The sequence below is a fragment of the Thrips palmi genome, unplaced genomic scaffold (genome assembly GCF_012932325.1).
Source record: "Thrips palmi isolate BJ-2018 unplaced genomic scaffold, TpBJ-2018v1 HiC_scaffold_18, whole genome shotgun sequence".
Lineage (NCBI taxonomy): Eukaryota > Metazoa > Arthropoda > Insecta > Thysanoptera > Thripidae > Thrips > Thrips palmi.
In genome coordinates, this window is record NW_023144627.1 from 17,414,310 (window position 1) to 17,440,260 (window position 25,951).

General features: G+C 57.8%; 5 protein-coding genes across 6 annotated transcripts; 2 read left to right on the plus strand and 3 right to left on the minus strand.

Annotated features, from left to right (window-relative positions):
- Window positions 1–1,388: 1,388 nt before the first annotated feature.
- Window positions 1,389–4,606, minus strand: LOC117644799 (gustatory receptor for sugar taste 43a-like). 2 transcript variants are annotated; one of them, XM_034384428.1, is made up of 7 exons: window positions 3,923–4,606; window positions 3,500–3,781; window positions 3,164–3,434; window positions 2,750–3,051; window positions 2,363–2,434; window positions 2,170–2,259; window positions 1,389–1,655 (listed from the first exon to the last, which is right to left on the minus strand). In XM_034384428.1, exons 1-7 carry the CDS (start codon window positions 4,094–4,096, stop codon window positions 1,563–1,565), a joined length of 1,284 nt encoding a protein of 427 aa, XP_034240319.1. In that variant the 5' UTR covers window positions 4,097–4,606; the 3' UTR covers window positions 1,389–1,562. The 2 variants fall into 2 exon arrangements, with proteins under 2 accessions (XP_034240319.1, XP_034240320.1); XM_034384429.1 differs by having other exon boundaries at window positions 3,500–4,603.
- Window positions 4,607–5,078: 472 nt separating this feature from the next.
- Window positions 5,079–10,940, plus strand: LOC117644798 (peroxidase-like). Its single transcript, XM_034384427.1, has 12 exons — window positions 5,079–5,234; window positions 6,098–6,213; window positions 6,541–6,851; window positions 7,078–7,424; window positions 7,496–7,655; window positions 8,252–8,449; window positions 8,601–8,748; window positions 9,061–9,202; window positions 9,457–9,627; window positions 9,924–10,134; window positions 10,255–10,363; window positions 10,622–10,940. The coding sequence occupies exons 1-12, from the start codon at window positions 5,214–5,216 to the stop codon at window positions 10,815–10,817; spliced, it is 2,130 nt and encodes a 709-aa protein (XP_034240318.1). The 5' UTR covers window positions 5,079–5,213; the 3' UTR covers window positions 10,818–10,940.
- On the minus strand, window positions 7,588–12,958 carry LOC117644800 (cathepsin B-like). Its single transcript, XM_034384430.1, has 8 exons — window positions 12,944–12,958; window positions 12,622–12,829; window positions 12,305–12,505; window positions 12,023–12,146; window positions 11,682–11,801; window positions 11,137–11,372; window positions 10,964–11,002; window positions 7,588–7,724 (listed from the first exon to the last, which is right to left on the minus strand). The coding sequence occupies exons 2-8, from the start codon at window positions 12,826–12,828 to the stop codon at window positions 7,668–7,670; spliced, it is 984 nt and encodes a 327-aa protein (XP_034240321.1). The 5' UTR covers window position 12,829; window positions 12,944–12,958; the 3' UTR covers window positions 7,588–7,667.
- A 694-nt stretch (window positions 12,959–13,652) lies between these two features.
- Window positions 13,653–17,561, plus strand: LOC117644801 (peptidoglycan-recognition protein 2). Its single transcript, XM_034384432.1, has 4 exons — window positions 13,653–13,839; window positions 14,892–15,099; window positions 15,414–15,535; window positions 16,002–17,561. The coding sequence occupies exons 1-4, from the start codon at window positions 13,737–13,739 to the stop codon at window positions 16,184–16,186; spliced, it is 618 nt and encodes a 205-aa protein (XP_034240323.1). The 5' UTR covers window positions 13,653–13,736; the 3' UTR covers window positions 16,187–17,561.
- An 82-nt stretch (window positions 17,562–17,643) lies between these two features.
- LOC117645196 (pancreatic triacylglycerol lipase-like) lies at window positions 17,644–24,126 on the minus strand. Its single transcript, XM_034385216.1, has 6 exons — window positions 21,766–24,126; window positions 19,740–20,328; window positions 19,411–19,562; window positions 18,707–19,150; window positions 18,403–18,559; window positions 17,644–18,084 (listed from the first exon to the last, which is right to left on the minus strand). Exons 1-6 carry the CDS (start codon window positions 21,812–21,814, stop codon window positions 17,943–17,945), a joined length of 1,533 nt encoding a protein of 510 aa, XP_034241107.1. The 5' UTR covers window positions 21,815–24,126; the 3' UTR covers window positions 17,644–17,942.
- Window positions 24,127–25,951: the final 1,825 nt, after the last annotated feature.

Here is a 25,951-nt window from a genome sequence, read left to right on the forward strand (position 1 = left end):
ACAAATAAGGGAGTGCGTGGGGTTTAGCTGCACAGTGGGCCGGAAGACCGGTGGAGGCGGCCAAAACTCTAGGCGCGTCTAAAACGCGTCTGGAGTTTTGGCCGCCTCCGCCGGTCTTCTGGCCCACTGCGAGCAGGCCTGCTCACCACTTCCGCTTCGCCCTGGCGATGTCCATGCTGCCGGGCCCCAGCATGAGGCCGCGCTCGCCCCCCGCGGGGCCCGCTGGCTGGCTGGGGGTGCGACCTGCGCCCCGCCTGCGACCGGCCTGCGACCGTCCCCGAGGCGTGGCCTGATTGGGCTATCCACGCACTTCCCGTTGGCGCTTCACATCGATCTATCTATCTATCTTTCTATCGGACACGGTCGCGATGCCGACGCAAGGCGCGGTGCCCTGGCGGCGTCCTGGCGGCGGCGCGGCGCGAGATTCACTGGGGCGTGTGCCGGGGATGCGGCCCCGCTGCCGGCCGTGCTGCGTGTGGTAAACAAGGCATGGTGGCGTGCCCGTGCCCGTGCCGCCGTGCAGCGCCACCGTGCGCCGTGATGTGAACGTGTTTACTCTGACAACCCTGCCAAAGTGCCGCGCGGCCGGCCAGCCCCGGCCAGACTGATTCCGAGGGTCGTTTTCGTCGCTCTGTCTGTCTCGCACCGCCACGCGACGCCCCACGAGTGCGAGGCAGACAGAGCGACCGAAACGACTGCCAGTGTGCAGGCGGCGCGAGGTCGATTCTTTTGTCAGACACACGGCACACCCATCCCTGAGCCCCCGGTGCCCCCGGCGCCCCGATATGTCAGCACGAGCCTCCGGGGCGTGATTGTAATTGCAGTTGGCTGTCGCGATCGGGGAGGTGCGCTCTCTCTCGCACCCCCACGCCGATGCCGCCGTGCTGGTGCGCCCTCTCCCTCGCACTCCGATGCTGCTACCGACAACGCCGGATTTTCTGACGTCAATGATGGGCGGGGTGTGCAAGGGCGCTAGCACTGGCGCCAAAGTCGGGTCACCATTTCCGTTATAGTAAGCGTCATGGTGGAGGGTTGTAACGAAAACCCGCCAAATTTCAACATTTTTTGCTATTTTGGGGTTGATAAACCTTCAGAGCACTTTTGTGACAGCGCAATTGAGTTGCAGCTCCGTGGCCACCTGCATGTTCTTGAACCTGTTAGTCGAAGTCTTCCCGTTTGCCTAGAGTCACCCCATTCACCCCATTTGACGGAATAGTGATAAGTAAGAGTCACAGCGTTTGAGAGTGCACACCCCTCACCTCGTCGGGGGTGTGTCAGCCTGTGGTCGGCCGGCACCAAGGTCGGCTGGCCAACACTTAGTCCACAGCCAAACCGGAAAAATCAGCTGGGAAAAAACGCCCGCGCGACAATTGAATGAAGGCAGTTAGTCAAAAGGCGGCTGCAGTTTTATTAAATTTTTTTCCAGAGGAAGTGAATGATGGGGTCAATAGCGTGGTAAATGGTAAACAAAATCAACACGTCGTCAGTGTCCGGATGTTGTGCTGTTGTCGCGCCGCCGGGGCGGGGCGAGGCGGGGTGGGGCGAGGCGGGACTCGCTATCGCTACCCATGCGCAACCCGCAACCCCGCCTCCCCCTCCAGAGGCACCTCCAGCTGGATGAGCACCACCAAGTACGTGGTCACCGCGCTCAGGACCTGCAAGAGCAGCCTTTCGTTAGCAGCAGAGTCGTTTTCGTCGCTCTGTCTCTCTCGCTCCTACGGCCCCCAAGAGAGCGAGAGAGACAGAGCGACGAACGCGACTCTCGGAGTAAGTCCGCAGGCACATGTCGCAGGAAAACGTCAGTCGTCAGAAACGGCGACCCTGCCGAACAGATGTGCGGTGTTTGCTCTGCAAAACCGTGCACTCAGTACATTGAAATGCATAGCAGAATCCGTGGTGGTCTAGTAACCTAAAGCCTCAGATGTCGATAGGGAAATGGATTAGCATCTAAGTCACTGACGGCAAACCCCCTCTGCGCGCATTGAACTGAATTCGTTCGCTCTGGAAACCTTACAAAATATTTTAGGCATTAAAAAGGAAAGAAGCTTGTCATCACACAAAGTATTATGAGCATACATAAGCTCACAATACAAAGAAAATACTGATTAACTTACGAACCAAATCTTCGTAAAACAAATCGAATCGTATGGATTGCTCCACCAAACGTACCGTGCACACGAGCGGCAGGTTGAGGTTAAACACGCCGAATGCACTGAAGCCAATTTTGCGGTGCAGCAGATGGATGGAGAGCGACTTGAGCTGCAGAAACAGGCGACACGCGAGATGTAGAACACAGAGGCGCTAGCCAATTAAAAAGTACACACGCAGAGTCGTTTGCTGGAGTTCCTCGAGTTCCCCCCACCTGTCGGGAAAGCTGGCTGTCTTGTGACTCCCTGCCCAGGCTGCTGCTGACGATGTTGCCCGTGCGGTCCGTCTGAAACGCAATCACCGGTCAAAATTACGCCCTCAGGGGTATAACTGTCTAGGGCGTAATAAGGTAATGTCTGTGGAAAGTCATTCAAATTTCTCTATAAACAAGTCCTACACTAATTGTGATCGGAGTGTTCTTGAACATCTAAGCTCTAGGATTGTACTTTGCCCATCGGTCGAAACCGAATGGTGACATAACTGGGTTCTTTCACTAGTACACTCCTATGTGTATTTGTCAAGTACCCTCGTATAGATGTGTTCCAGGCACACTGTCTTGTAGTGTTCTTAAAACATGACGTTGATGGCGTTGACAACTCACCACGTCCATGGCGGTGGAGCAGGGTGCCACGAGGAGGAACATGCGGGCGAGGTGGCTCAGCAGCCACAGGGCCTGGACGATGACGAAGAACACCATGGCCAACGGGAAGTCCTCCGACACCATCAGGACGCGGACGATGAAGTAGGCGGTGATGACCAGGCGCACCATCAGACTCAGCATGTCGCACAGCAGGAACAGGCTGTACTGGTGCGCCACCAGGTCAGCGCTCTGGCACAGCATGTCGAAGACCGTCGCCAGGCGCGAGATCCTCATGCGCCGCTTCTCTGCCGCCGTGACTGTCCCTGGAGAACATGCGATATTGCGAATTTCAGCTCTGAGAGATACGTGAATTTTCATCAGGATTTCAGACATGTTTCTGACATCCTGACAAAATTCACACGAATGATGCCTTACCGAAGGTGTACTCTGGCGCGAGGCAGTCCTGCAGCTCGCTGTTGATGTTGGCGAAGCGCGCGTTGAGGCCGTTGACGTCGTCCACGAACATGACCTCGCGCATGTAGGTGATGAAGTACGACGCGTAGGTGGGGAAGCTGAACGTGGCGGAGGCCGCACTGATCGAGAACTTGAAGACGAGGTCCAGGAACATGACGGACGTCAGGCAGGACAAGATGAGGGGTACCCAGTTGGAGACGCCGCGCGGGATGTAGCTCAGCAGCAAGTCCACCTAACACTCCGCAGTAACAACAACATGAAACAACCAACGACTTCCATACACCGATCAACTCGCACCTTCTTGAGGAGCGCGATGAGTCGAAGCACGGCGGCCTGCGCCACGGCGCCCTGCAGGATGCTGGTGGCCGCGGTGACGGCGACGCTCACCACGTCGAACCAGCACACGAAGTGGTTCATCGGCCCCGAGACCACGGTGGCGTTCGTGTTGTTGACGGCGACGTAGTTGTTCGAGAAGTCGGGGGTCACGTTGACAGCCGTGAGCGTCACCACCATCGCGGCCAGCAACAAGGAGTACGCCAGCCAGTACGCCGACGGCAGCAGCGGTTGGCAGGAGCAAGTCTAAGACGGTGGTCACAGAGCGACTTCCAAATCAGTGTCGCCACAAGAGCAGGCAAAATTTCCAGGAGGCACCAGTGCTGAGAGGGTGGATGCTCAAAATACTTCGTAAGGTGTTAAGTAAGGTGTTAAGCGTGCCCAAACCTTCCAGGACGCCCCGGCCGGGCACTGGCAGCGTGCCGTCGACATAGGCAGCAGCCCGGCCAGCCTGCAGAGGGGCCACAGCCTGCGGACAAGGTTCAACAAGTTGCCACGATGCACCGGCGACGGAAGGGTTGCCAACCAATAGTTTGTCGGGCTCACGTATCGAAAGCACATCCTAGATCTTTGCCTAGTACACTACAAACTTGAGTGTGTACCCAGTATGCATCCTCAGGTGTACACTTGCAATACACACTCCTACTTTGCATGCTGAGTACACACTTCAGATTGTAGTGTAGGCAAGCTGCGGTCGGCAACCCTCTCGACACGAAAGCACCGTGGGACTTTTCGTCGACGTATGCGGGAAGGCAGCTGCGGGGGAAACCCGTGTGCGAGTAATAATGGGTCCGATCGGGTCGGCCAGTCGTTGGCGACGCCCGCCGGCTGCAGCTCACGGACCACTCGGCGCGCTTCTCCACCGGCCTGGCGTCGGCCATGGCGTCGTCCAAGGCGTCGTCCAAGGCGCCGCACGCCGCGTCCACGGAGACCCCGGACTCCTCAGTGAGGTGGCGGCCGCCGTCCTCGCCGAGGCCCTCGACGATCGATTCGCTCAAGTGGCAGCGATCCTCCAGTGACAAAGGACAACAACTTGGCCAAGTCCTGCACTAGTGCGGACAAACTTGGAGCTTCGAAAGCCTTCCACTGCTGTGCTCACTGAGTGCAAACTTGGAGCTTCGAAAGCCTTCCACTGCTGTGCTCACTGAGTGCAAACTTTGAGCCCCAATAGGTTTTCACCGTTGTGCTTTTGTGTGCAAACTTGGAGCTCCAAAACGTTTTCACCGTTTGAACTAGGAGTCCCGAAAGGTGCCGACCGTGGTTTTGTAATTACTGTACCGAAACTTGTGGCCCGAAAGGTTTACACCGTTGTGTTGTGCCCCTGTGTCTGAACTTGGAGCCCCGAAAGGTATCAACCGTTGTGACACTGTGTCCTAGCTTGCAGCCCCAAAACGTTTCACCGTCGTTCCGTGCCAGACCAGCAGCTATCGCAAAGTCGAGGAACTGCAGTAGTGCCCAACTTAAAGCCCCGAAAGGTTTCCACCGTTGTTTTGTGCCACTGTGTCAAGCCGCGAGTCTAAGCAGTGGAGGAATTTGGCTATTTGCACAGCCTGCTGGGCGGCCACGCGCCGGTGCACATAAAATCGCGCTTGAGCGACAAGGTTGCCGGCGAGGAGATAAAAGACACACTCGCCGCCGGGGCGGTTGTCTCTTCGTGATCGGCAGCCCAGACGACAGGATGGCCGCCACCCAGGCAAAGGTGCGTTGACTCATCGAGGGCCCGGGAGTCTGGTAGATTCGTCAAGCAAAGTAAAGGCGGTTCACGCAACCTCCTTCAAGTGTCAGTAACATTTAAAGGCGATAAACAGCAGTGGTATCATGATCGATATCTTAATTTTGCTCGAAATGCAACGTGGGAGATGTTTGAAATGTGTTCACATTACTTCAAAGTAATATCATTAATGTTGATCATAATGAAATTTTCTAGTGGTACGTGTATCGTTTGACAATTGATCTATTTGGTTCAGTGGTCACTGGTCCGTTTATAATCTCACCGACTTGCAGAGCACGACTCCTAATTGTCTCTGGCTCCTTAGGAAATAAGCGCCGGCCCAAGCTGTGCCGAGGATGAGTCACTTCTTAGTCCGGCCCGTGTCCTGGCTCGCGCGCCCGCCGGGCGTTGATGTCACCTCGCTCCACGTGGTTCCTGTTGACATTATTTTGTCGCCACCCTTCCGCTTGTGCGGTTCGAAAAGCGTGCGCTTTTCACACACTGTGTGTTGTTTGACCTTGCCCGGCAGGCGTTACAGGTGACAGCCTGACGTCTGTGTTCCGCGTTGTCAAGCGGCATTCGGGGAAGGCGCAGACGAAACAGAACAGATGGGAAAAGTGACCCACCCCGACGCGAAAGGCGGATATCTCATCAGCGGTGCCTTATGCATAAAACGACTCATTTTGAAAGATTAATTTCCATCTGACGTCATCTTAAGCTCAAAGCTTGTTCCGGTCGCCGTTTACGAGATACAGGCGCCGGAATCTTAAAGCGGGTCTGTTTTCTCATCTCCAGGACAGAAGCGTGTGTTCGGTATCAGGAATTAATTTGTTGATTATTTGGCTCCTCAGGCCCTGACCAGGGCCGCAGTACTGCTGCTCCTGGTGTGCACCCTCTGCGTGGACGCCCAGTGGTACAGCAGGAGACGCTCCCAGCAGCAGCAGGCTCAGCCTACGGCTCAGCAGACGTGAGTTCTGTGTATAACAAAATAAATTAGTTTGTACTATGTATGCTCAAAATACTTTGGAATGTTTTAAGCGTGCAATTTGCATATTTGCATATTCTAACGAACGCGTCGTGTCACATTCGTCCTCAAAACCGTAAAGTCGACCCCCCCCCTACACACACATACAAAAAAAGAGGGAAAAACTAACCCAAACAGGAAAACGTTGAGGAATGATGGTTTTCGCAGTGCAGAGTCCGGATCGTGGAAATCCCGCATCACGCGCCCGTCGCGGTGATGGCCGTCTGGGCCGGCCGGGACGGAGCACTTATTCTTAATGAAATTCAACAGGAGCAGCGGCGGCGGCAACGGCTACGGCAGCAGGAGCAGCAACAGTGGCTCCAGCGGAGGCTCCAGCGGCTCGGGGTCCAATGGCTCCAGCGGCAATGGCTCCAGCGGCAGTGGCTCCAACTCCAGCGGCGCCACCCCCGCCAGCAACGACCCCACCGTGGACGTGTCGTGCCCGCGCTCCAGGTCGCCGTCTTGCCAGGGCGTGCCGCCGCCCTTCCGGCCCAACGACGGCTCGTGCCACAAGGCGGACCGCGTGCTGGGCATGTCCGGCACGCCCTACACCAGGGTGCGCAGGCCCGTCTACGCCGACGGTCAGTGCTGCAGGCCAGTGCAATCCCGGACGCGTTTTGAGCTCCAGAGTCGCTGAATAGGACTCGAAGCGGTCGTGTGACCCCACCAATGGATTGCTCTCCGAGCGAGGAATCCATTGGTGGGGTCGCACGTTCGGTTCGATCCCCATTTAGCGACTCTGGAGCTCAAAACGCGCCTAGAGCTTTGGCCGCCGGCACGGACTCTGACTGAAGCCGCTGTCCACAGGAGTCCACGCGCCACGCGTGGGTGTGACCAGGGCCGCGCTGCCCAGCCCGCGCGAGGTGGTGAACCGCCTGCACATCGACGTGGACGTGCCCAACCCCGTGGTGAACCACTTCTTCATGAACTGGGGCCAGCTGGTGGCGCACGACATCACGCTGCTGGACACGGCCTTCCCCGAGGCCAACTCGGGCTGCTGCGCCGAGTCGCTGCGCGCCGCCAACCGCGCCACCATCACGTGCGCGCGCATCGACATCCCCAACAACGACCCCTTCTTCCGCCGCCACGGCGTCACCTGCCTCGGCGTGCAGCGCTCCGCCTCCAACACGTGCCAGACCAGCTGGCGCGAGCAGGTACTTCAAGGCACGGCAGTCTTTTGTGGCAGCACTGCTCGCTACTCATTTTTTTTTCATTTTTATTCCAGAGGAACATGGTGACGCACTACTTGGACGCGTCCCACGTGTACGGCTCGGACCCCACCAAGGCGCGCAACCTCCGCGCCAACCAGGGCGGCCTGCTGCGCTTCCGGACCATCAACGGCGAGCAGCACCTGCCCGCCGACCCTCAGGGCGACCTGTTCGCCGGTGAGTACGCCACTAGTAGTCGTCCAGGTCGTAGTCGTAGGTGTAGTCCTTGCCGTCGCCGTCACTAACCTGCAGGAGAAGCCTCTTTGAAAACTTTGTATAACCCAGCGTTTTATGCCAAGTGAGGGAAGCCAAAATAAGAGAGAGTTTTTCGGCTTGATCACGCGCCGTCGAGATTTTTTTCCAAGTTTGTGTTAGTTTTTCCTAGTAGTACATGGAGTAGGTTTTGCCCGGGGTTGGAGGGTGGGAGGTGGGTGTGCCTGGAGATCCAATAGCGATAACAGCAGACGACAAAACCTGAATGAAACGCCTGCGAAACAGAGGATAGGCTGTACCGCACTGCACCCGAGTGCGGCGGGACTGCCGTCGAGACGGGGGCCCGCACGCCTGCGGAAGACCGGGTAGGCAACCCCAAGGCATGGAAGCCACGCACCTTGCCTACCCGCCCATTACCATTACCATTACCATTACGGGCTAAACCACACATGATCGTATGCCGTTTCGGGCCCGACACAAGCTCGCCTGCACTGCAAAACGAGACGTGGCCAGGCGCTTTCCCCCGGCTCCATTCTGACTCACACACTGTAAGCTTGCAGGTGACATCCGCGTGGTGGTGACGGCCATGCTGTCCGCCGTGCACACCACGCTGCTGCGCGAGCACAACCGCATCGCCCGGACGCTGGCCGGCCTCAACCCGCACTGGGACGACGAGCGCCTCTACCAGGAGGCCAGGAGGGTGGTCATCGCCCAGTGGCAGCAGATCACCTACCGCGACTGGCTGCCGTGGCTCATCGGTGAGTGGGCCGTCAAACTCGCAGTGGACGCGACTTTAAAGTGTGCTGTCAGCTCGATGGGGAATAGAGTCAAATGTCTGGAGTTTTTGTCGGTCTAATTCAGGTCGTTGAAATGATCTGCTCCCTGGGTAACTCAACACTTTGCTCGCAGGCCACGACGCGGTGGCGCGCAACAACCTGCGGCCCGCGCAGAGCGGCTACAGCCAGGCCTACAGCGCGCAGACCGACCCCAGGACGGCCAACGACTTCGCCAGCGCCGCCTTCCGCTCCTTCCACTCCCTCATCCAGAACAACATCTGGTGAGCGGGCGAGAGGGACATCCGGGGCGAGTGGAAAAGATGTCAACACACAGTAGGCCGAAAGACCGGCGCCGGCGGCCGAAACTCTAGACGCGTTTTGAGCTCCAGAGCCGCTAACTGTGACTCGAACCGGACGTGTGACCCCACCAATGCATTCCTCGTTCGGAGAGCACTCCATTGGTGGGGTCACACGTTCGGTTCGAGTCCCGTTTAGCGACTCTAGAGCTCAAAACGTGTCTGGGATTTCGACCACATCCTTCGGTCTTCTAGCCCACTGAGCAACATAGGTTAATTTTTTGGTTCCGCGCGCAGGCTGGGGCGCTCCGGCAGACAGGCGGGCACCGTGGTGGACACCCCCGCCGCCATCGTGCTGCAGAACAACATGGTGCAGGCCGTGGTGGAGGGCATGCTGTACCAGCCCAGCCAGGAGCAGGACCAGTACATGGCGGACCAGGTCAGGCCCAAACTCCCTCCTCGTCTATAAGTGAAGACCCGGTTTTGAGTTTTTGAGTCGCTAAATAGGACTCGAACCGAACGCGTGACCAACCAATGGATTGCTCTCCGAACGAGGAATCCGTCGGTGGGGTCACGCGTTCTGTTCGAGCCCTGCTTAGCGACTCTGGAGCTCAAAACGCGTCTAGAGTTTAGGCCGCCGGCGCCGGTCTTCTGGCCCACTGTGCGTACTGACCAAGGACCCGCTTGCCGCAGATCAAGAACCGCATGTTCGCCAACGGCGCGGCGTTCGGCGGCGACCTCATCTCCACCGACATCATCCGCGGCCGCGAGCACGGCCTGCCCAGCTACAACGACTACCGCCAGACGTGCGGCTTGCGCAGGGCCACCAGCTGGAACGGCTTCTCGGACCTCATCAGCGCCAGGGTGAGGAGAGAGAGGGACTAGCTTCGAGGAGGGGGTCTTCAGGAAACAGCCGGTGAAAGGGGAAGCGTGGTGGGAAGGGCGGAGCGCGGCGGTGGCGGCCGATCGGGCGAGACGAAAAGCAGCACCCTAGAGCAGACGGATAGCTGTGCGGATGGATTTGGATTGATGGCTAGGCCCCCGCCCGGACGGTTGCGTGGGATGGGGGGCTTGACGGGACGCTGTGAGGCGAAGCCGAAAGGGAGAGGCCGAGTGCGTGGCACTAACGCTGTCGCGTCGCGCTGCGTCGCGCTGCGCAGAACATCCAGCTGCTGCAGACGCTGTACGCGCACCCCGACGACGTGGACTACTACGTGGGCGGGCTGCTGGAGCGTCGCTTCGACACCTCCAACACGGCCACCATCACGTCCCCCGTCTTCCAGTGCGTCGTCGTGGACCAGTTCCGGCGCTACAAGGAGGGCGACCCCTACTTCTACGACCTGGCCAGCAGCCCGCGCCCCTTCACACCGGGTAAAGTCCCGGGTTCAAATACCAACGCCACACCCTAATTTTTTTCCTCTAGAAACTTTTAACAGAGCGTTGAGAAAAGCTTTCAGCGACAGCGGATGACATTGTTTGTTCCCTCCTCAGCGCAACTGCAGGAGATTCGTAAGCAGACGGCGTCAAAGCTGATGTGCGACAACATACGCGGCCTCAACACCGTTCCCAGAAACGCTTTCCTCAAGATCGGCGTCCAGGGGTGAGGAGTAGCACAGTGGGCCAGAAGACCGGTGAAGGCGGCCAAAATTTTAGGCGCGTTTTGAGCTCAATCGTTTAACATGACTCAAACAGAACGTGTGACACGTTCGGTTCGAGCCCCATTTAGCGACTCTGAAGCTCAAACGCGTCTACAGTTTTGGCCGCCTCCATCGGTCTTCTGGCCCGCTGTGAGTAGCGACTCTTCGACCGAACCAAAGAAGCGTGACTGAATCCCTAATCCGACCCGTTCTGCCCGCAGGAACTCCGAAGTGCAGTGCTCGCAGCTGCCGGGGATGGACTTCACCCCCTGGCAGGAGAACCGCAGTGGCAGCCAGCAGGGCAGCCAGCAGAGCAGCCAGCAGCGACAGAGCAGCCAGCGACAGACCAGCGGCACCAACAGCCAACAGCGACAGAGCTCCCAGCAGCGGAACGCACAGCGAGGCTGGTGGGGCTAGACCCACTGCCAGGCCCCCCGAACATCAAAGTGGGCGCTCCAAAAGTATCGGCGCGATTTGGAGAGCTCACTTCGAACGACTGAATCAACGTGTCAAATAAAGTTTAGTCTACTATTTATTGTTTTACAACGCGTGGTCACTTTTACCGCCTCGGACGCCTCGCCCTCAGCTGACTGCTGGCCCGTCTGGAACAGAGAGCAGACTCACTGAGTCCACGTTGCTGCCAGTCCGCACAGAAACACAATAGTTGTTTTGCTAACCGTGTTTACAACTGCCCTCCGAGTCCAGAAAGAAGGGGGAAGGCTCACTGCAGGCTCACCGTGGTCTCGGCGTCGCCCTTGACGTCCACCGTGGAGGGGAAGCCCGTGGCCACCCGGAGGCTCTCGATGTTGCACTCGTTGGTGCCGCGCCGCACCTTGAACAGCCCCCGCTCCCCCCAGGCCTTGCCCCAGGAGTTGGCCGCCAGCCAGTACGGCACGCCGTTCTCGGTGCCCCAGCCAATGAGACGCACGGCGTGCGCGCCCTCCAGCTCGCCCGCCACGTGCTCGTACACGCCTGCAGTGTCACACAGTGGACTTGCCAGAAGACCGGCAGAGGCGGCCGAAATCCCGGATGCGTTTCGAGCTCCAGAGTCGCTAAATGGGACTCTAGAGCTCAAACCGCGTCTAGGGTTTTGGCCGCCTGCGCCGGTCTTCTGGCCCACTGTGCGTGGGCGTCGTTACTCCGCGCGCCGGCTACCAGCAGAAGACGCAGAAGAGCCAATGACCCTGGCGATACCCCGCGCGCATAGGTTGTCCGTCGAGTCCCTCGCGCGCGGAGTATCCCCCCGGTGACCACGCGTCCAGTTGCACGTTGCGCACTAACCAGATTCGTAGCACTTGAAGTCTTCGTACGCGTCCAGGATGGCCACGATGGGGCCGCCGCGAAGGATCTCGGACTGCATGATCACGGGGCGGTTTTGCGGGAGGAGCATGTATCGCTCTCCTGGAGGACGAGAAACTTCATTCAAAATCTACGGTTCTTTTTCGACCTAAAGAGGGCGAGACGCTCACCATGACGTCATTTGATTAGTTTCGAACGACATTTTTACAAAACAAGGCATAATTTTGACTCATTTTGACTTCATTGTGGGTGTTTCGTGCTCTACGGGCATTAGCCACTTTTCGGATCCACGACGGTTTTCTGAAAGCGTTGAACTGCCGTACCGAAGTGGAGGTCCTTCTTAAACTGGCGCGGATAGCTTATCTGGCATTGCTGCAAGCATTCGAGCGGCGTCGCCGAGGCGCGACACTGGTTGCCCGCTGGCGCGTAGATGTACGGCATGCACCCCTTCAAAACAAGAAAAATTTGAGGAAAACCTCACTACGCGTCCTCATCTTGGTCTTAATAGATGGAAAGCTGGGATGGGATTCATCTGAAAAACGCTGCGCATCGCTGGGACAGAGTGGGGCGAGGCACAGTGGGCCAGAAGACCGGAGCAGACTTACGACGTACGAGTTGAACTCGCCGCCGGAAACGACACCGCGCGTCACCCAGAAGTCGAAGGCGTCGGCGGGGTCGCCGCCCTTGCAGGGCGTGGAGTGGTTCGACGTCTTGCTGCACACCAACAAGTGCTGCGCCGAGTACTCGAAGTGCTCGTTGGCGAGGATGCACTGCCGGTCCGTCATCACCATGGCCGACGCGTAGGCCTGAGGGCAGTCTTTCGAGGGAGACGAACAACACCGCGACCTGTTGCTCAGACGCCGCCCTGGTGCAGGGGCGTCGTCGACGGTGCCTCCGCCAGTCCGAACCTAACCTAACTCACCCAGCAGGAGCCGCAGCAGCCCTGGTCCACGACGCGGCCGATGGAGGGACAGCGCTTCCAGTGCTTGCGCGCGTCGAAGGCGAGGGGCAGCATGGCGCGCAGCTCCTCGTCGCCGCGCGCGTCGAACGCCTTGGCGTCCAGGCGCGCCTTGTCCTTGTAGGCGGCCAGGTTCAGCTGCACCCCCATGGCGTAGGGCGGCGCCGTCATGCTGCGGCCGTGCTGCGCGCCACGCCCACACGTCAGCTCACTATCTTTCCGTCACTTCTCCGAGAGGCTTGATCCTTCCTGCACTTTCCGCCTCCTCCTTCCACCACGGCCCCACCTTCCACTTGCGGGTGTTGAGGTTCTCGCAGGACAGCGCCGTGGCGGCGGGCCGCCACTCCGCCGAGAGGACCAGCACGGCGAGGACGGCCGCGGCCGTGGCGCTGGGCGCGCTGGGCATGGTCGTCGGCATTCACATCGCGGACCCGCACCGCCCGCCCGGACTCTCCGCTCCGCCACGAGGCCCTGCACTGTAAAGAGTGGCGGCCGAGCGCCGAACAGGCTGCCTAACAGGCTGCCGATAAGGCTGGTACACTCGCAACCGCAAGGCGGCAAGGCTCTGCCGCGTGCCGATACTCCGCGCTGCGTGGCGCGAGCTGCCAACACGTTTGGGGACTGCAGCCTTCAAATCGGTCTCGAACCAATCGCACCAGAGGAGCTCTGGATGGTGCGTCGTGCGAAGAAGGAACTCAATGGTACTGAAAAGTACAGTGTCTGAGTCGAAGCGAAGCCAAGGACCGCACACGTCGGCATGAGGTAAGTGCGGCATTTCGAGCGATTCAGAGCGAGGTTTAGAGTCTCTCAAGCGCGCTAGAGTGCTTCTTCGATGATCGATTCGGCCGATTCTTCCGACTGAATTTCTCATCCGAGTCGGCTTGTCGGAATGCCCGGCCGTGCGGGCCTTGCTCCGGTTGGGGGGGGGAGGGGGGGGGTCTGCGGCTTGGCTGGCTTGGCTGGGCGCGTCGCCTTGACATTGGCACTCAGTCCGTGCCGACGCGTCTCCACCTCGGCCGCCTCGGCTGCTGTGCGCGGTGCGTGTACGCCTCTGTGCGAGCTTCTGGTTCCCAAGCGCGATGCGGCCCGGTGCATCAGCATCCCTGCGGTCCCTGCGGTCCCCGCTCCGCGCCGCCACCATCCTCGGGCCAGTTCTGCTCAGCATGTCTCTCACGCCGCAAGGTAGAGCAAAAGGAGGGGGCCTTCGTTCATTGTGCCCGCGCCGGCCCGCCTTCCGGCATGGCCAGGCCGGCCAGGCACTGCCAGACGGGGGCTTGGCCGAGCTTGGCGTGTGCAAGGATAATATGACCGAAAGGAAAAAAAAAGGTTTAAGGACGCCGGTTCGTTTACCCCGTCTTGACTGAGTTATTGAGCACTCTGCGGTCGGTCAGGCCATCGGAACATTTTCCCGCCAAATCGGAGGCCTGTGATTGGCTGTGCTTATCACGGACCACTCCACCCGAAAACGGGTCGTCTCACCCGCGCGGATGTTCAAATCGTCACTCTAAAATACCTCGTTAAAGCACTTCAGGCCCAACGATCTTTAACAAGAGTTACTACGTACCTTTCTTTCGGTGTCATGGTATAAAACAGACGTATAATGAGTCAGATCTGTGTCGTTTACTCGCGGCATAAACTGCTACACGCGGCGGCCGGTGGCTCGAGAGCGCCTCGTGCGTGTGGCCCACTGCGCCGGTTCACACCAGGTTCGCACCAGGTTCACACCGCGCCACCGGGCCGTGACGAGCACGACCTGCAGTGCCACACGCTTGACACGCCGGACACGCCACGGGCCGCGGCGGGCCTTTGGTTCGGCACGCGGAACGCACGCGGAACGCTCGGGCCGCCGCACGCGCGCTTCACGCCTCCAGACAGAACTCGAAACACTAACTGACACTCCACGCCCCACCTCAGCGCCAGTGGCGGATCCAGAGCCGGTCTGACGGCGGAAGGGGGGGGGGAGCAGCACTCTATGCCTACTACTTTCGGGGGGAAAGAACACGTGGGGGTCAATTGTCCTGCTGTCCCCTAGGATCCGCTCTGCGCGCCATCGCCCGCTAGGTAGGCCTCCCACCGTACCTGGCGCGCGGGCCTGTGTCCTGAGCTGAGCCACGCCTCGAAGACCAACACCGGAAAAAAAAATCAAACACTCGGCGGGTTTTTGAACCCGCATCTCCGAGTTTACTCTCCGGCGCTCTAGCCACCTCGGCTAACACACACACGTGTCCGTGCAGGTGACGCCGCGTGCCCCAACATCATCTCCCGGCAGCTGTGGGGCGCCTCGCCGTCCGCGGCGGTGCACTACATCACGACCCCCGTGCCCGACGTCATCGTGGGCCACACGGCGGGGCCGCGCTGCGGCAGCGAGACGGCCTGCGCCAGGGAGGTGCACAGCATCCAGCAGCAGCACAAGGACCTCGGCTTCGGCGACATCGGCTACGGGTTGGCCCCATCGGGCGGCCCACAGTGGGCCAGAAGACCGGTGAAGGCCTCCGTCGGTCTTCTGGCCCATTGGGTGGCGTCCTCATTTCAATCATTTGGACAGTATTGATGTACTTTAAGAAGCCGGCAAAGTTACCTATCCATTATTTTGTTCTGATAGGCTTGCCCTGATTATATCGTGGATCAAATGTAGCCCTGCCATCAAGGCCTGCACCCTCTCTCGTTCATTGATCTACGCTGCTGTAAAAGGCGTCGTTTGAATGACAGCGTACATCTCCTGCTGCGCGCTTTATGACTTTGAATTTGGCGCGCAGTTTCCTCATCGGCGGCGATGCGGGCTACGTCTTCCAGGGCCGCGGCTGGCACCAGCGCGGCGCCCACACCTACGGCTACAACAACAAGTCCATCGGCGTCGCCTTCCTGGGCGACTACTCTGGTAAGCGGGCCGTGCGCGGGCAAGGGTCCAGTGAGGTGGGGTAGGACAATTGACCGCCATACAGTGGGCCAGAAGACCGGAGGAGGCATTCGAAATTCCATACGCGTTTTGAGATCTAGAGTCACTAAATGGAACTCGAACCGAACGTGTGACCCCACCAATGGATTGCTCTCCGAACGAGGAATCCATTGGTGGGGTCACACTTTCGGTTCGAGTTCTGTTTAGTGACTCTGGAGCTCAAAACGCGTCTAGAGTTTTGACCGCCTCCGCCTGTCTTCTGGCCCACTGTGTGTAAGGCAAAGAGTTGATACCCCCCCCCCCCCCCGCACCTTCCGGCCGGATCTGGTTCCGCCACTGGGCGTGCGTTTCGTGCGTGCCGCGCGTGCCACTCCCAGCGCAGCTCTCTGACGTCACGAAGTAGGCAACCCTGAGTGGCTGACCCTCACAAGGACTGGTTCTGTTCCAGATGCCGGCGCGTCCACCAGGCAGATGAACGCCCTCCGGGACCTGCTCCAGTGCGGCGTGCAGCTCGGCGAACTTCCGGACGACGTCCGGGTCTACGGCCAGCGGCAGGTCCAGCGCACCGAGAGCCCCGGGCTCGCCCTGTACCAGCAGCTGCAGGAGCTGCCGCAGTGGGTGGAGGTGCCCTGAGCCACGCCGGGCACCGCACCGCACGCCCGGCCACGCCACAGTGGGCCAGAAGACCGGTGCAGGCGGCCAAAGCTCCAGACGAGTTTTGAGCTCCAGAGTCGCTAAGGGGGGCTCGAACTGAACGTGTGACAATGGATTCTTCGTTCGTAGAGCAATCCATTGGTGGGGTCACACGTTCGGATTGAGTCCCATTTAGAGACTCTGGATCAGTGTGCTGCTTCATTAATGTGCGGCCGTGACCAGTGCCACCACTGCACAGCACTCCGGCCACGCGTTGCAGGAGCGGTTCGGGGTCCTGGAGACCCACATCCGACCTCGCAGTGTAGCGCAGCGTAGCGACCTCTTCGGGCGTGTCGGGCCGTGTCTTTCTAGTCCGTGTCTGATTATTGTTATCTGACGGGCCAGTAAAATGGGCCATCTTCGAGACCGCAGCTTAAATACTTCTGCATTTCGTATCCAAGACCATGACATGTGTGGACACTTTTTGTTTGATTTGTCGAGACGAATCCATTTCTGTGAAGCAAAGTCTGCGGACAGTTTTGAAAATTCAATGTCACCCTCACCGTTTCTGAGGACTCAAGTTTCGATTCCGCGCTAAAACGCCGCGGATCCTTTTCCCTCTCGATGTCTGCGGTTCGGAGCTCTCAGGGACTACAGCGGATTCTGATACTCGAATGTCTGCATTTTGGCGGGAAACACGAACTGGCAGACATCGCGCTGCAGAGTTGCGTCGTCTCATTCCGAACAGTGTCGCTGCGTCTCTCTCGCACCTCCTCGCGACGCCCCCTTAGAGAGAGAGAGAGAGAGAGAGAGAGAGAGAGAGAGAGAGAGAGAGAGAGAGAGAGCGACGAAAGCGTCGTTCGGAATCAGCCAGCTGAATGGCGCGAGTTGCCGCGAATGCACGGCCAGTGCACGGACGGCGCACGGACGGGACGGCCGGCCGTGGCCCTGAACCCAACACCGAGCCGCTTGTGGCGCGGCGTGCCGCTCTCAGTGGGTGAAGGTGGCTCAGCCTTGGCGCAGCACTGCAGGCTTCTTTGGTACTTACAACCAAGTAACGGTCAAGACGAAGGGGCTCAATCACTGCTCGATTGGCTTTTTGTTCGAAACACGAGTACGGCTTTGGTTCGTGTTTTACGATCCGACTTCTGTCCGATGTGTGCACGCTTAAAACCTGTACGATTCATTTTGAGCATACATAATACAAACTAATTTACTTTGTTACAGAAAGAAATGGTTCGCAAATTACGAAGTATTTCCTAAGCTTATGTATGCTCAAAATACTTTGTTATAACAAGCTGTTTTTATTTGTAAGGCCTAAAATAGTTTGGAAGGTTTTCTCAGTATGTTTATGATGATTAAAAAAATTCAGTTTGGTTGAGCACGTGTCGTGATTTTTTATGATCTTTTACCCACTTGGTTGGCGAGCGAGATGCATGAAGATAGCAAGGGGAGAATCATCGTGCGTAAAAGTAAGCTTTATTAATCTATCTATACACAATCTTCTGGCTAGGTCAGCCATGTTCACAGCCGTACAGTTTATGCTAGATGCGCTGCGCTCTGACGGCGTGGGTAATGAGTGACGGTTGATCCAGCCAGCCGCACACGCTTTTTTTTCTGCACACGAGTCAGACAGAGCACGAGCCATCAACGCACTTTTGACCCACCAGAAGTGCGACCTCGCCGCTCTAATTCGCATCAACGTCAAACACAAAGTGGCGGTGATTGACACACTTCCGGTCGGGCCGAGATCGTCCTAACAGTGGAGCAGCATCACGCCGTCCAGCTTCTGGGGGTTGTTCCTGAGCGTGAAGATGCCCACCAGGTCCTTGTCGCCGGCCGTGCGGAGCTCCGGCCGCACCGACCGGTTGGTGGCCAAGAAGTACGACCCGCGCGACCTGCGGCATTTCAATTCGTTTCTAAAGCTGCAAATTACATTTTCCCTTGAACCACTTGCCACGTTCCGTGCACAACATCATGGAGACCCTATCCGGGCACATTCCGTGTGTTCATATGGCTGAATGTATTCAGCCATGTGAGCACGGTAAAATCTTGCAAGAAAGGTGAAATGTGTGTCAAAACCAGTCTTGACCATTCCAGGACATTCATGTGCACACAAAATTTAAGTGTTAGTCCACCACTTGCTTGTGTGCCTCCATTCTCTTCCATCAAAGCTTTTTTTTTTTTTTTATTCAAATTCGGTTTTGACAGTGTACCTTGGATCCGTGTAGATGCCCATGACGGCGTTGTCCCCTTGGCCGCACTCGCCGTTCTTGTAGCTCTGCCACGACGAGCAGCTCCGGTACACGTCGGAGCCAGGGCGGAGGATGGCGTCGATCATCAGGTCGTACACCAGGCAGTGCGAGCACAGACCTGCAGCAGGAATTCATTTGTGGGGTCACACGTTCGGTTCGAGTCCTGTTAAGCGACTCTGGGGCTCAAAACGCGTCTTTAATTTTGGCCTCCTACACGGGTCTTCTGGCCCTCTGTGCACTGGTGAAGAAAGGTTTTGAAGCTTACCGACGACGTCCTTGCCGCAGCCGGGCTGCGGGTGCTTGCCGCTGTCAGGGAAGAAGTCGGCGTGGCCGAGCGGCGCGGAGTAGCCCAGCTGGCCGCCGTCGGTGTGCACCACGTCCACGAAGGCGGCGTCGGTGGGGTCGAGGCGCTGCGACGGGTCCCTGCCCTCGAACAGCGGCCCGGCGGGGTCCAGCCCCGTGACGCGGCCCGCGCCGGCCGGCCCCAGCGTCAGGCTGGCCGCCATGCCCGCCATCTGCGCGCCCAGGCTGTGGCCCAGCACGTGCACGTCGTTGAGGTCGCCGCCGAGCCCGTGGATCATGCGGATCAGCTCGGCCACCTCGTTGGCCACGCGCGGCACCGCCAGCTTCACCGCCGAGCTGTACTCGCGCGGGTCAGCGCCGGACCAGTCCACCGTGATGACGTTGCAGTCCTGCACCGCCAGGAAGGCTGCGGGCCGAAGCGGCGAAGCGGTTAGCGATCTGGCCGCAGTGGGCCAGAAGACCGCTGGAGGCGGACAAAATTCTAGACGCGTTTTGAGCTCCAGAGTCGCTAAATGGGACTCGAACCGAAAGTGTGACCCTACCAGTGGATTCCGCGTTCCTCGAGTCCTGTTAAGCTACTCTGGAGCTCAAAACGCGCCTAGAATTTTGGCCACCTCCACCGGTCTCCTAGTGAATCCGGGGCGTCCAAACTGAAGCCCACCTTACCGTTTTTGAGGACGTCACCCCCGGAGGAGGGCCCTTGGTGCGACAGGAAGCCGTGGATGATGATCTTGGTGGGCTTGCTGGGGTCGAAGGAGGTCTGCTCCAGGGTGTTCTTCTTGCGGGCGTACACGCGGACAGGCGTGTTGGCCTGCTGCCTGCGACACCAGAGCGAGCATCAGCTTCCGTCCAGACTCGGGCAGTAACGTCCACTTCGATTGGTATGTTCGCTTGCCACTTTAGTGCCGCTCCACTTTTGGTCCAATGGTCCAATATTGATACAAGGGAACGCCTCTGGCGTCGCGAGCAAAATTACCACTGCAGTGTCGCCATACCTGGTGAACAGGTCGAACTTGACGGTCTCGGCGGGGTTGCCACTGAAGGCCCGGAAGGTCCTGGCGAAGAACCTGCCCGCGTTCTCGGCGATGGCGGCCACGTGCGAGGTGCTGATGCCCAGCGCCGCCGACGGCGTCCTCAGCGCCTTGGTCCTGGAGCCCGGCGACGAGAAGCCGCCCGTGTAGAGGGCCGACGGCTCCGTCCGGAGGCTGTACCCCGGCGAGGTAAAGCCCGTCGCGAAGCCGGAGAAGCTCGGCGATGACGTGCCGCTGGCGGCGAAGCCCGGTGCGTCCGAGCCCGCCGACGTAGCGAAGGACGACGACCTGGACGCGAAGACCGGTGCGTCCGAGCCCGCCGACGTCGCGAAGGAGGACGACCTGGACGCGAAGCCGCCCGGCAGCGGCGGTGACGTGAAGGAGAAGCTGGGCGAGAAGCTGGCGGACAGCGGCGGCGGGCTGAGGGAGCTTCGGGGCACGGCCAGGTTGCCGCCCAGGCTGCCGCCGGGGTCCAGCACGGGGCTGTACAGGGAGTTGAGCAGGCCGGACGACCAGGCCAGCGAGCCGGCGCCCGCGCCCGCCGACGCGCCAACTGCGGGGACATCATACAGCAGAGATGAGGGAGAGGACCCGCAGGCGGCCAAAACTCTAGACGCGTTTTGACTTCCAGAGTCGCGAAACAGGACTCGAACCGAACGTGCCACCAATGGATTCCTCGTTTGGAGAGCAAATCATGAGTGGACCACTTTTCTCATCTCCGGTGAGCAGGTCCAGTCATTGACTCGAGAAATGGCATAACGCTCTGGAGTAACACTGTAAATTTCACACTGTAAAATCAAATCGGCCATCCCGCTGCGAGACAGGCCGCGACCTCACGCGTGACGTCACCGCCTCGCTGACACTCCACGCGTAACGAGAGACAGTGTAGTGGTAACGGGGCGCCGCCACTTTGCGGAGATTGGAGGCAAATGAGCGGATTTCAGTTCGCAATTTGCGAAGTCCGTGTGAAAGTCCAGGCGGGGGCCCTTCAAGGCCGCCGCACTTTTACTCGGAAATGTCACCGCCGGTGACGCGCATGCGCTGTCTCTGACGTGCGTTGTGTTACGGTGGAGGAGCGGGCGTCGGTTCTCGGGTAGAAAGAACAGGCCTACTTGTTTGGGCAGTTACCGACCGCCCCACGTGTCGTCATCGAAGAAAGGTCAATGTGCATCTAAATGACAATTGAATTGACTCACTGTCGAAAGTTTGCATTGCCACTGAAGATGTTCCAATAAATCAGTCAGTTTTCATTGATTCCAAAAAACAGCGTTAGGGTGACGTTACAGATTTGAAACTAATTTTTTTTTCAGGGTAGACTGCGCGACTACCGGGCTTGGGTTTCCGGGCCGCCGGTGTGTTAAACTATACGCCGAAGCGAGGCGCAATGTCGCGGGGCGCGTCACAGTGTCACGGGCCCGGCGCCACGGCCGCGCGCCCGCACTCGGAGCGGAGGAGGGGGCGGCATGGAAACTCCCGAAACGCGCGCGCACGCGCCAGCCCGCCAGACAGACAGACAGACAGACAGACAGACAGACCAGACAGACCAGACAGACCAGACAGACAGACAGGCAGACAGACAGACAGACAGACAGACAGACAGACAGACAGACAGACAGACGCGCCTCCGAGGAAGTTGGCATTCCCTCTCGGAAGTCCGCGGCGGCACGACTTCGGGTTCCATTCATACTTCGGAAGGGGGCGGCCGTCGACCCCGCCCCGCTGGACTGTTGTTTTGTTTTGTTTTGTTTGTCATATTTTTAGTGGTGACTGCAGAAAGAAATCAGTCCCAAAACGCGAACGAACCCATTTAATATTTTTTAGGCACCGGACGCACAAAAAAAATCCCAGATTGCTTGAAAAAAAACAAACACTAAAATAGGTTTGGACACCAAAAGAAAAATTCAGTTGATTACTTTTGTGTTTATTTTTTTCAAACAATCTTGTACGTTGCGTTGTAGCAGCGTCGGGAATGACCACTGCAATTACTCACACATGGACAGCAGCAGCAGCGCGGCCGTCGCCATGGAGACCGAAATCATGGCGCCTCGCTGCGGTCGCCGCGCCGAACTGCGGGCAGGAAGGAAGCGTGTAGCACGGCAGCGCGGCGGCAGGCATTCGTGACAAGCGACCACATGGATTACGATAAGCAGACAACAGAAAGAGAGATTTTCGAATTAAAAATTGGGAAAGGTTGTCCAAATTCAATCGTACTCCGAAACATTCGTTCCTTCATTCATTCGTTCATTCATTCATTCATTCATTCATTCATTCATTCATTCATTCATTCATTCATTCATTCATTCATTCATTCATTCATTCATTCATTCATTCATTCATTCATTCATTCGTTCGTTCGTTCGTTATGCGCCAAGACAAAGTTCCCGCTACAACAAAAGACAGTGCAGAAAACGCAACAAAAGTGCCGGACTTTGCAATTACCCCCAACGAGATAATCCCCGGCGGAACAATCTCCGAGTTATCATAAATTCACTTTCGGCGGCGTAGCGAGGCGCGAGGCTGGCTCGGCCATGCCGCGCGTATCCTTGTCCTGCTCACGGAGTCTTGGCCCTCTGGACGTGCTAATGGCCGGCTAGCCGCGGCAGCCTGCGCCAGCCTGCGCCAGCCCTGGGTCCCTGCGAAGCACTGCGAAGCACTGCGAAGCACTGCGAAGGTCCGTCCCGCCGTCCACGCCTCCCCGGCTAGGCCGGCTACCGAAAAGTAATCATCAAGAGGAGTGTTGCTTTTTACTCAGGATCTCCCGTAGATAGGCGTACTCATAGAAAATGAGCTTCCTTTTCTTCCCTCACTTGAACCGACACAACAAACTCGCAACAAATGCAGTCTTAGCTCATGACAACACTGTAAAAAATTCCGTACGGAAAATGTACTGACGAATATAGTACGGAAGTACGGAAAAAAAGGACGGAACGCCCGTCCTTGTCCCATAAGAACTCCATCTAATCGGGTACGGAAAAATAGTAGAGAAGTTCCGTAGTAGGACAGGTACGGACGGTCCAGGCAAATTATTGACCAGACATATTTCGTACTTTTTCTGCACTTTTTCCTCGCAATGAACAGACTTTGTAACTGTTCAAACAGATCCTAATTTTATTTTCATTTTATTGATGTTGTTTAATGTTGTTGTTTAAACTTGGTGCGGCACTTGAACGGTTCCACGCGGCGTGGCGCACGGTGCGATGGCCCCGCGAGGCGCTTAGATTGTCTGCCAAGCAATTTTCGCGGCTTTCCAGATTGGCGGAGATTCGGGACCCGTAATCGCGATGGGTCTCTCTCTCTCTCTCTCTCTCTCTCTCTCTCTCTCTCTCTCTCTCTCTCTCTCTCTCCATTCACACACCGAAGCACACTTTGTGGCTGTCCATTCGACCTCTGGGCACTTAAAGCCGGCAGAGCGGCGGTCTCGCCCAGGACCCAGCCACTCTCGGGACCAAGGGACTTAAACGCGCGGTTTGCCCAAAAAAGAGAGACAAAAAACGCAATTGACGTAGTGCCAAATAATCTGTTCACTAACAACTAAGTGAGTCTGTTTCACAGTGATTTCCCCTTGCTGTGTACCCGCCACGCGGTACGCACACCTTTACTTCGCCTACAAAGTTGTTGCCCACTGAGCACACACCGAAGCAAACACGGGCTAGCGCGCACAATAACCGGTAGCGAACAGTGCGCACCTGCGCGTCGCATTTGGGGTACTTCGTTCCCGGTAGAAGACTCCACGTCCACTAAGCGACAGGCACCGCCCAGGGAAAACAAAGATGTGTCACAGCGCCTTTCAGGCACAGCAAGAAAAAGGCCACAACACAAGTACACACATTCCTGGCAAATTTTTTTATCAGGAATTTATTGTACTTTCAAAGTACAACAATTGTTGTTCAAAGTACAATGGAACCGGCATGACGAGTGCTGGTCAGTCCAGGCCTCCTTCCAGAGATCCAGGAGGTACAAGCAACTTGTCTTCCAAATGAGAAACAAAACACAACGACTATGCAGGTGAAACAACAACAACAACAACAACAACAACAACGGAGAATGCAGAGCGCGCTGGAAGCAAGACGGTCTTACGTACGGCGGTGCCGGAAGCGGATGCACTCGGCTCGGCGACTGTCTTCGGACCGCGCAGGGAAGTCCAAGGGAAGTCCAAGTCGGACGGACGCCTCAAAGACGCGCCGCCTGGCGTCCCGTCGTCGGCGCGGCCCGTCAGAGCTTGTCGGCGGCGGCCGGTCGTCCGTTTGTCGGCGACGTGGACTGTCGGCGACCTGTCGCCGGCCTCTCGCCGTCGGCCTGTCGTCGACGAACTGTCGTCAGACTGTCGTCAGACTGTCGTCGTCGGCCTGTCGTCAGGCCGTTGTCGTCGGCTCGTCGTCGGCGGCCCGTCGGCGGCCTCGGCGGCGGCGCGGCTGGCCTGGCTGGCGGTGGCACGGCGCGACCACGCAGCCTGGCTTGCTCGCAGCGCTTGCAGCCTGGTGACGGACTGGCGGATGGGCTCCGGGAGTCCGGCCCGTCTCCCTCAGGACGCGCCTCTCTTCCTTGGAGGGGCGGTGCGCCGCGGCGGGGCGGGGCGGGGCGGGGCGGGGCGGGACACGTGTGGAAGGGGCACTGCCGGCCACGGCCACACACTGCACCGGACTGGCACGCGGCACGCCGAGCGGCACGCGGTCAGGGCAGGTCACGCCGCGAAAAAACACACTGTCTGAATCGTGGCGGCGGTCAGCAAGAAGGAAGACACTGGTAAAGGCGGGACATGGTGCCTATCTTCATGAAGCGTGTATAAGCTTATACGCTCCTTTCTCCCTATCTAAATGGATCGGGGGATCACCTCGAAGTGCAGTTGCCCTCTTCAAGAAGGGCGTCAGTCTTCGAGCGTAGCTATACACTTGAATGAAACGTACAACTACGTTTCAGTCTTACCAGGGAATTGCTAAAAATATATATTTGTTTGTATCCGGTTGAGTCATCTGAGTCATTCGAAATTGTTGCAATTTCTGGAGTGTGAAAGATGGTAACGCACAAACATTCAAACTTCACAAAATTTACAGGATTGGAGGATTGTAAAAATTAAACTAATATTCGAAATTTATAAGTAAAGTGTAAAAACTTGGTCCAAAATCTTGAAATTTCTCAAATTTACAGGAGTGTAATAACTTTAAATTAACGTTGGGCGTTGGCCAACTGCATTATGCAAAAAACTCACGAACTTGCTTGACAGTGCGGGTGGTTATGTCGTCTCCGGCAACGCTCCGGCAATGCCCGCCGCGCATCCGGCACTGTATAACCTGCAGTGCTCCTGCCGGTCCTGCCGCCGGTAGTCGCGAGGCGCTCCAGAACCGTCCCGGCCAACTCCGCCACAGATGGCCTCAGCGCGCTCCAGCCAGCGCGCTCCAAAATTCGTTTACTTTCGCTGTTTTTTTTTCGGTGTAGGTAATCGCACTGGCTGCACACACGTGGACTCTTTGCCTGGCTTGGCCGCTTCACGGCTACCTCGTGCTGCCTTCACCTTTGCGGCTCCTCTCTCTCTCTCTCTCTCTCTCTCTCTCTCTCTCTCTCTCCTCTCTCTCTCTCTCTCTCTCTCTCTCTCTCTCTCTCTCTCTCTCTCTCTCTCTCTCTCTCTCTCTCTCTCTCTCTCTCTCTCTCTCTCTCTCTGTGTTCCCGCTCCGATCTTACTTACCTCCAGGAAGCCCACGTGCAGGGGCAGAGCGGGCCTGCGTGTAAAATTAGACCAACCTCTCTCTATCGCCGTCTCGGTCGCACTCACGCAAGGCGCGGGCACTCACTCACACGCTGCAAGCCGAGAGGTCATCCATAATAACCGCCTTAATAGACGCTCCCCGAAGTACCAATCGGCGTTAGAACGGAAATACACCGCGCGGACCGTGTCATGGACCGTGCCGCGGACCGTGCCGCGGACCGGCTCGTGGAACAGCACGCAGAGGATGCATAAATTAGCGGCGAAAGGCCGAAGCCGCGCATGCATCGTCGCGAGTAAACAAAATGGACACACTGTCAGAAAAAAATGCGGTGAATCGATAGGCAAAACAGTTAAATGAACCCTGCATCTGACTCAAAGGGAGTGTAAAAAATTTGTTTTGTTTTGTGACAGTGCATGCGGCATCCAGGGAAGCAGGGCCAGAGGCGACGACGGTAGTTTTCCGACGATCGGCGGC

Excerpts from the sequence above, each read along its gene's own strand:
- LOC117644799 (XM_034384428.1), bottom strand. The coding sequence starts at position 4,096 with ATGTGCTTTCGATACGTGAGCCCGACAAACTATTGGTTGGCAACCCTT. Across the intron at positions 3,782-3,922 it reads CGGCCGGGGCGTCCTGGAAG|ACTTGCTCCTGCCAACCGCT; the intron begins GTTTGGGCACGC and ends CCACCGTCTTAG. Across the intron at positions 2,260-2,362 it reads ACAGCCAGCTTTCCCGACAG|CTCAAGTCGCTCTCCATCCA; the intron begins GTGGGGGGAACT and ends CTGTTTCTGCAG.
- LOC117644801 (XM_034384432.1), top strand. The coding sequence starts at position 13,737 with ATGCGGCCCGGTGCATCAGCATCCCTGCGGTCCCTGCGGTCCCCGCTC. Across the intron at positions 13,840-14,891 it reads CATGTCTCTCACGCCGCAAG|GTGACGCCGCGTGCCCCAAC; the intron begins GTAGAGCAAAAG and ends GTGTCCGTGCAG. Across the intron at positions 15,100-15,413 it reads TTCGGCGACATCGGCTACGG|TTTCCTCATCGGCGGCGATG; the intron begins GTTGGCCCCATC and ends TTTGGCGCGCAG.
- LOC117644800 (XM_034384430.1), bottom strand. The coding sequence starts at position 12,828 with ATGACGGCGCCGCCCTACGCCATGGGGGTGCAGCTGAACCTGGCCGCC. Across the intron at positions 11,373-11,681 it reads CTTCAAGTGCTACGAATCTG|GCGTGTACGAGCACGTGGCG; the intron begins GTTAGTGCGCAA and ends GTGACACTGCAG. Across the intron at positions 11,003-11,136 it reads AGGGCGACGCCGAGACCACG|ACGGGCCAGCAGTCAGCTGA; the intron begins GTGAGCCTGCAG and ends TCTCTGTTCCAG.
- LOC117644798 (XM_034384427.1), top strand. The coding sequence starts at position 5,214 with ATGGCCGCCACCCAGGCAAAG. Across the intron at positions 6,214-6,540 it reads CAGCCTACGGCTCAGCAGAC|GAGCAGCGGCGGCGGCAACG; the intron begins GTGAGTTCTGTG and ends GAAATTCAACAG. Across the intron at positions 9,203-9,456 it reads ACCAGTACATGGCGGACCAG|ATCAAGAACCGCATGTTCGC; the intron begins GTCAGGCCCAAA and ends CGCTTGCCGCAG.
- LOC117645196 (XM_034385216.1), bottom strand. The coding sequence starts at position 21,814 with ATGATTTCGGTCTCCATGGCGACGGCCGCGCTGCTGCTGCTGTCCATG. Across the intron at positions 20,329-21,765 it reads GCTGCTGCTGCTGTCCATGT|TTGGCGCGTCGGCGGGCGCG; the intron begins GTGAGTAATTGC and ends ATGTCCCCGCAG. Across the intron at positions 19,151-19,410 it reads GGGTGACGTCCTCAAAAACG|CCTTCCTGGCGGTGCAGGAC; the intron begins GTAAGGTGGGCT and ends TTCGGCCCGCAG.